The following is a 13,796-nucleotide window of genomic DNA, read 5'->3' as shown; positions in this document are numbered from 1 at the left end:
ACACACACACACACACACACACACACACACACACACACACACACACACACACACACGACTCTATCTATAGATATGACACAGATATCCCCAAAATTCAAAGCTTGTGTGTATTCACTCGGTCTTCCTCACTGTGTGTGTGTGTGTGCGTGCAGTGTATTCACCGGGATCTGGCAGCTCGTAACATCCTCCTGTCAGAGGACAACATCGTGAAGATCTGTGACTTTGGTTTGGCCCGAGACATTTACAAAGACCCGGACTACGTCAGGAAAGGCAACGTGCGTCCTCCTCCCTCTCCCTTCCAAAGCTCCCCTTTCCTCTTTTATTTATCCATCTGCTGCAGGCAGACAATAAAACTTCTTCCTGTTTGTTTTATCGTTTCTGCTCGTGCCGCCGTTCATCACTCTGCTGTTTGGCTGCTCGCACAGGCTCGCCTGCCTTTAAAGTGGATGGCTCCGGAGAGCATCTTTGACAAAGTCTACACCAGCCAGAGTGATGTGTGGTCCTTCGGAGTCCTCCTCTGGGAAATATTTTCACTTGGTAATTTGAAGAAAAAAAAAATCAGAACACAAATCAYTTCAATGCAAAACTCCTCTAGGAGGTTCTGAGGAGCATCTGTTCCAACTAAAATAGCTCAGTTTATTCTTCTTCTTCTTAAAAAAAGCCTTCCTTTTTATCCAAACACACAAAGCCTTGTTTTCCTGCAGCTGACGTTTTAAATTAATGTCTCCACACATAGGTGCATCTCCGTACCCAGGAGTGCAGATTGATGAAGAGTTTTGCAAGCGGCTAAAAGATGGCTTCAGGATGAGAGCGCCAGAAACCGTGTCCCCTGAAATGTAAATATTTCTTTTTATCGTTTCCTCCTGGTTCTGAGGAGAAACGGCTCTTTTCCCCTCAGATTTGTTTCAGTCCATGGCTTCAGTTCCAGGAGCTGCTTTTCTCATTAATACCGTTCAGCTGACTCCCACCTTTTGATAATTAGAGTTTGAGGTCACCTTAAAAAAATGTGCTGCTCCTTGTATTTTTATTTTCATGACTCTTTGCTGCCCTCTGCTGGCAGATATGGCATCATGCTGGCCTGCTGGCATGGCGAGCCCAAAGAGAGGCCCACCTTTCCTGCGCTGGTTCAAATCCTGGCAGACCTGCTGCAGGACAACAGCCTACCTGTGAGTTCATCTAAAAGAAGGTCATGTTGTCTCAAATTGTTTATTATTATTATTATTAAATTGTTTGTCATCCCTGCAGGATGGGAAAGATCACCCCCMACTGAACCACTCACAGAACTCAGAAGATGACGGTTTCTCGCAGCCGTCATCCCGACCCCCATCTGAGGAAGAACTGAGACTGGCCTGCAACACCCTGCCCACAAGGTATCTGCTCGATACAAAAAAAAGGTCTATTTTAATTAAAAACACAGCTTGTGACAACTGTGTAACTGTGCAAGATATGGTTCCATTACTATTTGAGACATTTAGCAGGTTAACGTTTAAATCAGCCAACAAAAAACTGGAAAACAGGTCCAACAAAGAAAACTAAAGATTTGTGAGGGCTTCAGGAGCAGCAGTGAAGTGCACAGGGGTAGAGCAGAGTGGTGTCCTTGAGCAAGGCTTTTAATTCCCTGAATGTTGCTCGGCCAGGGTGTTTCTCATGTGATGGGTTAAATGTAGAGAACACATTTTGTCATATTTATGGGAACACACTGACAACACATAGAACTTTTTTTGGTCATATCTCTGCTGCTGATGGGAAATTAAGACAAGTCAAATTTATTTTTATTTTTTGTGTCTATACAAACATACCTGACATGTTTCGGTACACGTCGAAACATGCCAGGTATGTCTGTATAGACACACAAAAAAATTAAAAATAAAGTGTCTAGTAATTAGGAAAACGTAGCAGATTGATTTTATAGACACAATGGGCCTCATGCAAGAACATGTTCATATTCTTATCCTAAATTTCTCTTACTTTTGTTCGTACAAAGGGTTCGTACGAACATGTCACGTCAGATTCAACAAACTCTTCTATCTTCAGGAAAAGTGTGTAAATGAGCTGCGTAATTTCCACCTGTTCTATCCAGCTGCTYGTGCACGCGAGAGGAGATTAGCATAATTACCACCCCAAAAACACCATATAAGGCTGTGTTTCCTGCCTCAGATACAAGTGTTCATTCATGAAAATGACAGTGAAAACTAAAAAAACTTTACGAGTTCAGAGATTGAAGTCCGTCTGTCAGAGATCCAGAAAATAAAATCTGTCATTTTTAGCAGGTCAGCTGTGGAATAAAAAGAGCTGCTAAAAGTATAAACAACTGTGTTAAATCATTTTCATTTATTCAGAAGACACAGCGCTGCACACCGTAACCCCCCCACCCCACCCCCAGCGAGCCGTCGCAGGTGGTCTCAGATGCGGGTTTGAAATAAACATTTTAAAATGTTTTCAAAAATAAGTCTGACACTTTGGAGAAAATCCAGGACTCGCTGGAGGGATTATGTATCCCCTCTGGTCTGGAAACGTCTCGGAGTCCCCCAGGACGAGCTGGAAGGTGTCGCTGGGGAGAGCGGGGTCTTTCTGCTGCTGCCCCCCGCACCCGATAGCGGGTAAGCCGGCCGGACGGACAATTTATATTGTTAGTCTAAATTATTACATTTAAAATTATAACTCTAATACAAGCAGAATAGCCTATTGTCAACATAATTATGGAGTGTAATTTATTTTTAACTCAAAATATCTTCAAGCTAACGAAATATAAAGTTATTAGGGAGGAAAACCCGTCTGGATAACAGCAGACTGACTGCTCGTAAAATATACGACAGGTCTGGACCACTCGTGAATTTTATTTGTATCTGAAAAAAATCTTAGAATACGAAAACATTGGTGAATGCCACAAATTCTCCTAAATCACTCGTACGCACAATTTAAGAACAAATCTGTGCGTAAGAACAGTTCTTGCATGAGGCCCAATGAACTTTATTAGATTAAAATGCTGACATGTTTAGCCTAAATGTCAAATCAACCTTGGCAAACACTAAACTCAGTTTTACAGCTTGGTTTAGGGTGATCAGACCCCCCAGATTTCAGGGGATACTCTCCAAAAACTGCCTGAACTGAGATGATGAGGAGGAACAGATTCATCTGGTTAAATATGCATTTCTTCTGCTGCATGACAAAACTCAACAAAACACAAACCTTGTGATCATTCATGTTTTTTTTTAACTAAAACACTAACTTCAATTTTTTAAAATAATATATTAATCTAAAACTCTGGCTTTGAAGGCAGCAAGTGATGTGCATTTTTTTAAAGAACGCTCAGCCTCTTATTTGATTATATGAAGTTTATTTTGCAAAGACTGTTGAGCAGTAAAGTTTTGTTTAGGCAGATTCTCAGAAGCACATTTACCATGTAAACACACGTGCTCTTTAATCTTTAGTCAAAATATGAATCAGTGGCTTTTCCCCCTCAAGACAAACAAAGGTTCAGTTTAGAAATCTTTACATCYGATGAGATCACAGCAGTTTGACTGAAACTTGGGAAGTGATGTTCTTCTGTGGATTAAATAATTTACATTTCAACTAATCAAGAAGAGCAAACTTTCAACACAAGCTGATTGATGATTTTACCTAAATTCAGACAGAAATGGCAGGAAAATTACATCAAATCTAAACTTTTCATTAAAGACACTCCCATGATCTTAATCTAAAATTCTGGCTTCGCATCTTTTCAACATAAAAAAAGGCTTTTTAATAATAACCATTTAATTTTTTTAGTCAAAATGATAAGAGCTGGAATAAAACGATTTATAAAACTCTATGATGATTAAAAACAAAGTATAAAAAAAAGCTCTATGTAGAGGAAAGGTGATCTCAGCCGGACTGGAAACATCTAAACTCTTTTACCAACAAATGCGTAACATTATTTCCCTCTGATGGGGTTTTCAGGCTTTGGTGCATGAAGCTCTTTGTGTTCTCATCACGAGTCTCATCCACGTTAGATTTACAGTTAGGCCTGACTCAACAAGTTAATTAATTAATCTCATCTGTAAAAGGTCATAAATCTTATAAAACTGTTACTGATCTTATTCTTCTTCCTCTCTGTGATGTCACATTAAAATCTCTGAAGAGGAACATCTGAGCTGATGAACATGTGGGCAGTGAAGCTACAAAGGTTTTCCCTGATTTACATCTCACAAGTTAAAAACTACAACACAGATTGTTGCTGTTAGAACAGAAGACAAAGAAAAAATAATAAAATCCTGTTTTTAAATGTTTGAGGTAAATAAGATGAGAAAATGACAAACAATAAGGTAGGCTTAAGTCTATGAATGTACATGTTTCTGTTTTCAGATATCAGCCTGACGGTGGTTCTGAATGCTATTTTGAGAAAAAAGAAAGGACGAACATTCCATGAAGGAATCCAAATAAACTCTACTGCCTTTCGTACCAGAGTTCAAAGATCCTTTTATCTTGAAAAATGAAAGTGTTTTGTGTACTCTGTTTATATGATCACTGGTATTGTGGCTGCCATCTTTATTTAGGTTGATTTCGTAAAAAGAATTGATGGTCGTTGCTTATCCAGTGAATATTTTCTGAGAATTTCATTCAWATCTGTCTTCTGGTTCATGGGATATTTTGCTAACAGAAAGACAAAACCTCTCAGCTATGAGCGATAAAAATTACTTTGGCTTCCTAAAATAATAGTTAATTAATCTTTTAATCAAGCACATTTGATGAATATTTGATTGACTTTAGGATAGATTTGATAAGCCCCTCCTCCTGTCCTCAGCAGGTATTATAACTGTGTACCGTTTGCTGGCTGTGTGGTCATTGGACCCTTCAAAGCATCTCAACCCGGTGTCAAGACATTTGACGATTTGCCGCTAGAGATTCAGTCCCAAAAAACCCCTCAAGTAAGAACATTTCATTCTCCCCTTGCTTGTTAAAAAATGTGACTCTGGTTAATGTTTTTTTTTTTTTTAACATTTGATGATTCTTTTCCTTTGATAATCACCAAAAAATAAATAAAAATCCTCCGCTTGTGCTTAAAWATCTCTTCATTTCCATGAAGTCAACCTGCGTCTCCCCTCAGGACAACCAGACGGACAGCGGGATGGTTCTGGCCTCCGAGGAATTCGAGAGAATCGAGCACAGCCACAGAGGCGCCATCCTAAAAAGGTTTGTCGTGTAAAAGCTACGATTCATGTTGCAGCCGAGTTATTTGACATCCAGACCCGGTAAACGTGACTCACCGGGAGGAACACGCTGACGCCATTTTCAGTTCCATTAGCGAACGGTGCTCTCACAGCATCCACGTACTCTGCACGCGCCTCGCTCAAAGCGAGAAAAACATTCTTACTTTGCTTGGAAACTGGAGAACAGTCACCCTCTGGTTTTCTGGGTACCGAAACTAGATCTGCGAAGGAAGTGAGCATCAGCAGAGTCTCGGTCTGCATGAGTAAGCAGACGAGGGAGTGAGTCATTTAAAGCCAAGGCCCCAGTTTTAGCTCAGTTTGGAGAACTGGATTTCACTAAACCACCTAGAATTCACACCAAATAAAAGTATGCAGCCTTAAACAGATTCTACGGTACAAAAACAGCACAACCAGGTCAAATGTTTACAAAAAAATATTCTGAATGATACAGATGAGATCAGTGATGTATGTTGATGATGTTTGGGCTGAGAGGGCTGGGGATTAGTTGGGAACACAAAATTAAGAGGAAAATGACCAATTTTTGAGTTAGAATCTCAGTAAAAAAAAATGCTAGTAATTTACATACATATCTATAGGGGAAAAAAAGCTCCAGCACTCGAAGATGACGGAAACTAAATTGAGACAGGTTTGAGATGCCGGCGACGACTGAGTGATTATTTTGAGAGATTTGCTACACAAGTTTTGGAGTTGTTCAAAATTCCTGCGACATGGGAACGAGATCCTGAGACTTGCTGTCAACATATCAGGGCTAGATTTCTGTTAGAGTTGTAYYYAAMTATTAGTTTTTCATTGGTTAGCTTCTGCCTTTTAGAAACAGCATTCATTGCAGACGGGTGCAACTTGACAGCAGGTTTTTGTCTAATATTTACTGACAAGCATTTCTCTCGAATCAAAAATAATGGTTGTCAGTTGGAAACTGAAATTCATCGGTCATGGTTACCACATTCAGCTTCGCAAGCTAACGATCATATCTGTTGAGTTGTCCTCGCTCTGAACAATATGGCCGCTTTCTCCGACCAAGAATCACATGACAGTGCCGATTAAAGGCACAGTGTGTAGGATTTTGTCAATTCTTTTAGCCGAAATTGAGGGAGGAAGAKTCAACCAGTCAACCACTAGATGTCGCTGAAAACAACAAATCCTACACACTGCGCCTTTAAGACTACTTTGGCCAGTACCACGCCTCGGTCTAAATGGTCCTGGGTTCAATCCCCGATTCGGACCGGGGGTCTTTCTGTGAGGAGTTTGCATGTTCTCCTTGTGCTTGTGTGGGTTTTCTCCGGGTACTTCGGTTTCCCCCACAGAACAAAACATGTGCAGTAGTTTGCCTTCAGACATTGGTCACCCTTGCAAAAGCGATCGGTGATCTCAATGGGATTTGCCTGGTTAAATAACGGTATAATATTTACCATTACCATTGACTTAAMCTGGTAAAAACCAGACCCTTGTCCTTCACTTTGCTTYGTACGAGGACTGTTTCCTCRTCTGGGGCCTTGCTGGATGGAGTTTACGTTCTCCCTGTGCGTGCATGGGTTTTCTACAACTACGCCAATTTCCTCCTACAGACCAAAACTATGCATGTTAGATTCATTGGTAACTCTACATAGCAGTAACATCTTCAGCTGAAGACAACCAGCAGCAACTTCACAACTTGGAAAGTAAAAGTGGGTAAAAAGAGTGGATAGTTGCTACAAATCCCTATTAAGATAATCAGAGTTTTCTCCCATTTTTTTGTGTCACCACCCGAATGCCTGGCTCCAATCCAGCAACTAAACCACATTATCGGTGCAAACTCACCACCAACGTTTGAATGTCATGAATAAATTTAGTAGACTGGTCTGACTGGTCCGTCCTCCTACCAGCAAACCCTTTGCTCCATTTRAGAGGAGTCATCTTCTTATGTATGCAGGAAGTAAATGATAAATGGCCTTATCAAATCCACTTGAATCCCAAGGCGCTTTACACTTCAGGCATTCACCCATTCATACACAGCTGCCCTGGGGCGCACTGACAGAGGCGGGGCTGCCATGCACCGGTGCCACTGGACCCTCTGAAGTGCTCTTRCTTGCTGATGTATACTCTTGCAAATAACCATAAAAATCTAAGGAAAAACAGTAAAACGTGAAATTGACCACTTTGTAAAAGTTTAAAAGATGTCTTCAAACCACTCTAAAATTTTACAGCAGTTAATACAAATTATGACACTTTAAACAGTTATCCAAACAGTCTGTTTCTTGYGGTTTTAGCAAATCCACATGAAAAAACCAAACTATCCCTTTAAAACTACCTCAAATTAGTGAGCTGAATCTTTTTTTGTTGGTTAAGCTCAGAACTGTTTATGAACTCTGTATAATGGCAAAATCATAACATAAACRTGTCAAACCTTTTAAATTTGTTTCGGTGTTTCTCCCAAATCCCCAGATCTACATAACTTCATGTTATTTAGTTTTTATACAAATATGAATTAACACTAAAAGTGTCCGTTTTGTCTCCTGCCCCCCAGTCGGATGAGCAGCACCAGCAGCACGGAGCCCCTCATGGGCCCCGCCTGCTCTCTGGGTCTGAACACCAGAACCGGCAGCTCCGGGCACCGGCCCAGCTTCTTCAGCCAGCTGTCAGGACAGACCTTCTACAACAACGAGTACGGACACCTGTCTGAGGGGGGCTTCTGCGACTTCTACTCCCCTCCCAACACCCCCTGCGTCGCCTCCTCCAACATGTAGCCTCGTCCAGAACAAAGAGCAGAGCTGCTGATTGTTTCGGGACGGGGATCAAAGGTTCTCGGTTCATTTATCAGGTTCTAGGATCATTCAAAGAAAGCTGGCTTTTACTCATTCTTCCTCTATCAAAGACTGAAGCTCCTCTAACAAGCCACTGGGTGGCAGTATTATGACAAAAACATGATCCCAGAGTATTTTCTATACATACATTTATATTTTTTATCTTTTTATTGAGTATTCTTTTTATTTGTACAAGTTAAGACTCACACAGGAAGAAATAAAGAATTTATCCTCTCATGTCTGATTACTAAGCACATATTTACATTCGTCCCCCCTCGCCCAACAAAGGTGAAATGTTTTTGTGCCATCTGTGTCGTTTTAACAGAGATGGCTGCGGCACGGCTAACAAGTGACGAAGGTAAACAGAGGGCTGTAGGAGGTGTGAGTCACACCGAACACCTCTTATCAGAGGTGGACGTAAGCGCGATGACAGCTTCGAGCCGTCCTGCATGCTCACTTCAGACAACAGCCTGCAGAGAACGCCGGCTCGGGCCGCCAGCTGAAAGGAGAAGGGTCTGGGTTCAAAGTCCGACTCTTACGCAGCACGCTTTTACAGCTTTTATTTTCAGTTTCTGTGAAAAAAAACCCACCCTTGATAAGGTACTCCGTAAGGAGGATGACACACAGCTCACAGGTGTTTTACAACCTGAGCTCCACACAGAAAGCAAGTTTTTGTTCCGTTTTGAATGTGAGTCATAACTAAGAAAAACCTAGTTAAGTTGACACAAAGTGACACTGTTCAAAAGCTACACAGCACTAATAACTTTGGTACCCTTATGTCAGAAAAACTGATGCAACAAAGAAAAAAGAACACTTTTAAATGGAGAAACCGGGTTCTTCAGACCTTGTGACCACAGTGGCTTGAACAGAAAAAGTTACGAGTATTTTGATGTGAACTCCTGCAGGATGTGCTGGTTTGGTGAATGGAGATGGATAAAGAACCCATATGAGCGGAGGCCTAGGAAGTGGGCTCATTGCTCTTCCCACAAAGATGTTTTAATCATCCTCAGATGCACACAAGGTTAGAAACACTCAGGATCTACAAAGTGGTCCCCAAGAATTCTTTTCATTTGACTGACAGGGGCCAGGCAGTGGTCCAAGTAGTGCAAAGACGTATCCAAGTCAATGCCACAGGCATCACACAGACCGCTGTCATGGAGTCCCATCACAGTCATCTGGTGGTTGAACAGGTTGTGCCCAGTTAGAACTCCAACCAGTTTGCTTAAAGTTTTCCTTGTCAAGGAGGTGAGAGCTTTCCCAAACCTTAGATTAGGGCCGTTAATCAGTTCCTGTGCCTGTTTGCAGTGCTTCAATTCCTTCCAGCGGCTTGAGCGTTGACGTCTAATCTAGACCTGTAGGGCTGTCCTACAGACTGTTGTTGAAATACCCACAACAGTCCTTTGAAGTGGGCCTGACTGCCAGCTTATGCAAGAGTCAGCTCTCTCATTACCATTAATGCCAGTATGTCCTGTAACCCTGTTATCTCTGCTCAGTTGGTTGACTGCTTCGGCACACTCCCAAGTCAACACGGATGTAAAGTGTGGCCCTCTGAGAGCTCTAATAGCTTGATTATCTGTTAGGATGAATATTTCCTTCTGTGTACACTGAAGGTCTTTGAGAGGTGCCACACTGGTGGATTGTGACGTGTTTGTTCTTGGAGTATGACTCTTATCCATAGTTGACTACTCACACTCATTTTTAGTCTTTTTATTTCCAGTTTTGGGTATTTGTAATTAGGGTTTTTGTTCTCAAAAGTACACATCAACAAGCAAATAAAATATTTTTTTAAATATTTAGAAAAGGGGGTGGTTTTAACATTCTTTGTAAATGTTTTTAAATGTACCCCTTCAAATTAAAGATGTATTTTTGACGTTTTTAGAGAAGAGGACAAAAGGCCCATAGCTGTCATGATCATTTTTTGTGAAGGGGTTAGTGTCCCCACTACATTTAAAATAAAAATTGTTTGGACATACCTTTTGAACTTCTGAGATGGGCCGTACAAGATCTAAAGGAACTGAATCAAATCATAGTGTAATTTAATTCTCTCCCCCAAATCACTGAAATAAACCAGAAAGAGTCCAAGCTGGTGGGATTTAACTGTTCTGATGAAGTATTTGGTATAAAAAGACCAAGAAAACGAACCCGTTGGAGAACGTTTTTTTTTACACTGAATTAATCGATGCCATTTGTTGAGAATTAGGTAAGTGAAAAGTATTCCTGGAACTGAACATAAAGTAATGTTCTGTACAAAACTAAGTGGTAGCATCAAATCAAACCCTTAATATTCTATAAACATGAACTTCATTGTAAAGAATGCCGCCTTCCAGACTGGTGAGTTCCTGGCACCCAGTTCTTAAAAAACAAAGAAAATCAATTCTTTCAGTAACAAGAGATTCCCTCTCCTCTCCTGACACCGATGATGGAGGAAGCAGACGTGTTTAGTCAGCGACCACGCGTCAGCAGAGCAGATGGAGCCGGAGAGGACCTTCAGTTAAAAAAAAAAAAAAAAAGATGCGCAGCCTGGTAGTTAGATCTCGTGCTGGAGGCTCCTCGTCAAACTCAATGAGAAGTTTGTTTTCATTCAGGACTGGATTTAGCTATCAGGCTAGCAAACCTCGCTTTTATAAATAGACAAACCAACCAGGAGGCAGTCCTCATGACATCTTTCCTATCTGGATCTTCTTCCAGGCCTCCGAGGCAGTAAATATACAGGAGTCGATGATTCCTGCCACTGTGAACGTCCCTCCAACGATGGCACAAATCTACAATAAAAAAAAACACACCAACCTGTCAGAGGTACGATTTGAAAGCTTTTGATTTATTTTCTTTGGTTTAATGAATACATTTGATCATTACGCTCACACTCAGGAATGAGCTGGAACCAAACTCTTGACTCACACAATCCTTAGCAGTGACTAATAATAACACAATAAGACCACTCATGTCTCAAGCTTCCTGCATGTTGAACCAAAGCAACACAAAAGACAAAGACTGGTGCGGCTCATCAGCCAGGCAGCTGATTTACCTCTGGGGCATATTTTTTAATCAGCAGGAAGCCTTTCTGATGAGGGAACAAGCTGAGGCAACATTACTCAGCTGACAGGCTGAGGAGGAGGAGAGGAGAAGTTTGGTAAGAGTTCTCTTTACCGCCAAGAGACACGATCAATACTCTGCTGCCATTAGCTTGCTTAAAAGGCAGAAGTTATCCTGAAATACACACAGTCCATTTTGTCTTCAGACACATTGTGAAATTACACAAAAACACAATTTCGTACCTTGTTTTATTAACCTCTATTCATGTTTTTTTTACACAATCTGCCCACATAGCGCATTAACMTGGAGTTTACTTTTATTTACAAAACATAAAATCTCTACAAGACTTTTCTTTTAATTTTAAAAATATTTAGAAGTTTAGCAGCAAACTATAGCATGGATGCTAACTTTGTTTGCTATTGGTGCTAAAAAACATGTTTAAACAATATTTAGATTTTTTTTAAGTGTTTCATATGTTCACTCTAAAATGTTTGTTTACAAGAACCATYTACAGAAAAACAGACATTACAGACCTTAGACAAAATGATTTAACTTGAGTTCACAGCCACGTTAGCATCAACTCTAAAGCTAATGTCACCAAAATGCTAACGTCACTGTAGGCTACAAACAATTTTAACTGAACAATAAAATAAAAGTAAATATCACCTGACGTTTAATGGAATTTTAGAGTTCAAGGAAAGCCACAGCAGTCCATCAAAGACTTTAAAGCATTTAAAGTAGAGGGATAAGCTRCCTGACAGATGCTAACTTGGCTAAAAATACTGAAACAATTAGCATTGCAAGCATGCTCAAATATCTGACATTTGGACATTTTTTTAAAAAGTAAATGACATACGCAAATCTCTTAAACCAATTTTATACTAAGTGGAACACAGTCAACATATCAAACTAAAAAATGCACCATTTTTAGGGAAAAAATAGGTAATTTTGTTTTGGATGACGACATACCTAAAATAAAGTGGGGAATGAGGACAGTATGAAACAAAGAGGTTAAAAAACAGCCAAAGGAGTATTTTTTGGAACTAAATAGGGTAAGTTGTTAGAAGGCTGGGTATAAAAAGAGCATTTTAGATTAGAGAGGCTGAATCCGTCAGAAGTAAAGCTGGGCAGAGCTGCACCAGTCTGCTAAAAATAACTACATTTTACACAACATTATTTGAACTCTGACTCGTCTTCATCTCTTTCTGATGGTGACTCAAGATAATCTGAAGAAAAAATCAGATTCTTCTCTACAGTCCGTGTCCTTAGCCATTTTATCAATGCTCTGTTCCATGCAGACGTTCCTCTTTGACATCACTTCCTGTTACTTCACAAGCAAATATCTCAACAACTGTTCATCTCAGCAGTGGGAAATTATTTTTGCAATGTGTTATTAATGTTATCTTCAAAAAAATGCCTTTATATTTTTTTAACAAATTTCAGGTCACAGGCACTTTAAAGAAGCTTGAAGGTAAAGCATTACTTTGAATTTTCTTCTCTAAAGTTTGCCAGTAGACATTATGTTTTGAGCGTTAAACCCCTTAGCAGAGCAGCAGAATTAGTAACCCACCGTTGTGATGAAGCGATAGAAGGGCTGCCGTCTCTCCGTGTATTTGACTGTGATTGGACTGAGGTCGTACCTGAACCAGATGGCTGGAATAATCCTGCCTGTGTGGCTGTAAGCAACATACTCCTGTACACAGAGGGGAGGGGAGGGGTACAGAGCGTTACACGCTTATAAAGCAAGTTATTTACTGTGATGATGACACATTTATCTGTGATTAGTGGAGTAATGTTTGAGTCACTGCAGGTCTGGTTTTGTTCAAAGTCACTCAATGAATTTGGGAAAAGTTAAGCTCGAAACGGCAAGTAAGCTCAAGGAAGCTAGTTATCAGTATATTTAGATAAAATAATCTAAACCTAGATTAACCCACTCAATAAATTTGAACAGAAATTGACACAACAAAGGCGGTTATTTATGTTTTGGAACTAGCTGAAGGAAACTGTTGCTCAGGCCCGCATCTTTGTGCTTCATGGCTGACCTGTGGTCACAACCAGTTTTTAGTCAGCACAGTTCTGGGAATCGTCTTTATGACTTGTTGACATCTTGAGGATGTTTCCAGCCCTTATGGGTTAAATTTCACTTCCAGGTGTGGGTGAACATTAATGCAGCGAATACTCAGGCCGTWTGTTGGAGCGGTCACGCTGTGTTTGTGTGAAGAGTGGGGGGAAAACCAACAAACAAAWAAACCACAACAAACAAATGACTCAAAGGTATGAGGTAATGCAAGGAAAAACAAAGATACAAAACCTTGTTGGCTACTGTATACTGGTAGGAGAACCTTTGTTTGCCCGACAGGTCTTCATACACGGTGGGCACGATCTTCAAGATGTAGTCGTGTGAGGCCAGMGCTACAACGACAATAAAAAAAGGAAGAAACTGATAGAAATGTTCTAAAAGTGTTTAGGATGACACGCTCAGTGTGAGTACTTACGATTGGATGATAATCTGTTTGCACCTCCTAAAGCGTTAAAAGCTCCTTGGACTTTTTGTACCTTGAGAAAGAAAATAAATAAAACCCAGTTTCAACACACGTCATATCTTCTTTAACTGTTTTGTGACTTGTGTCCTCACTTGTAAATTCTCTCCAAAGGCCAGCTTGTGGATAGTGTGAGTCATGTCAGGGTTTTGGGGCTGCGCTGTGGCACTGTGTGTTGACACATGAAAGTTCCCAGGAACCTAAGGACACACACACACACACACACACACACA

General features: G+C 40.5%; 2 protein-coding genes and 1 long non-coding RNA gene across 5 annotated transcripts in view; 1 reads left to right on the top strand and 2 right to left on the bottom strand.

Moving 5' to 3' along the window:
- Positions 1-216, bottom strand: part of LOC106515983 (uncharacterized) — an 18,769-nt gene extending 18,553 nt beyond the window's left edge. Inside the window, exon 1 of the long non-coding RNA XR_001310059.1 lies at positions 130-216. This is a non-coding gene — a long non-coding RNA (uncharacterized LOC106515983). The remainder of the gene's footprint in view (positions 1-129) is intronic.
- The window catches only part of flt4 (fms related receptor tyrosine kinase 4), a gene marked incomplete in the record, with an annotated part of 87,559 nt that extends 79,332 nt beyond the window's left edge, over positions 1-8,227 (top strand). The window contains 8 exon segments of one of the 2 annotated variants that reach the window (XM_014006082.1): positions 153-275; positions 426-537; positions 737-836; positions 1,061-1,166; positions 1,246-1,370; positions 4,784-4,907; positions 5,066-5,172; positions 7,714-8,227. In XM_014006082.1, coding sequence (XP_013861536.1) covers positions 153-275; positions 426-537; positions 737-836; positions 1,061-1,166; positions 1,246-1,370; positions 4,784-4,907; positions 5,066-5,172; positions 7,714-7,933 — 1,017 coding nt within the window. 2 annotated transcript variants of the gene reach the window in all.
- ergic1 (endoplasmic reticulum-golgi intermediate compartment 1) overlaps positions 8,144-13,796 on the bottom strand; it is a 33,201-nt gene continuing 27,548 nt past the window's right edge. Inside the window, exons 6-11 of one of the 2 annotated variants that reach the window (XM_014006085.1) lie at positions 13,659-13,763; positions 13,519-13,579; positions 13,335-13,435; positions 12,594-12,716; positions 10,632-10,752; positions 8,144-10,475 (exon numbers count right to left, since the gene is read on the bottom strand). In XM_014006085.1, the coding sequence (XP_013861539.1) occupies positions 10,645-10,752; positions 12,594-12,716; positions 13,335-13,435; positions 13,519-13,579; positions 13,659-13,763 (498 nt within the window). In that variant the 3' untranslated portion in view covers positions 8,144-10,475; positions 10,632-10,644. Of the gene's footprint in view, positions 10,753-12,593; positions 12,717-13,334; positions 13,436-13,518; positions 13,580-13,658; positions 13,764-13,796 lie in introns of both variants that reach the window. The other variant, XM_014006084.1, reaches the window with a different exon arrangement.

The sequence above is a fragment of the Austrofundulus limnaeus genome, unplaced genomic scaffold, assembly GCF_001266775.1.
Source record: "Austrofundulus limnaeus strain Quisiro unplaced genomic scaffold, Austrofundulus_limnaeus-1.0 Scaffold34, whole genome shotgun sequence".
In the NCBI taxonomy this organism is placed as follows: Eukaryota; Metazoa; Chordata; class Actinopteri; order Cyprinodontiformes; family Rivulidae; genus Austrofundulus; species Austrofundulus limnaeus.
This window is presented reverse-complemented; position numbering and strand designations above follow the sequence as displayed.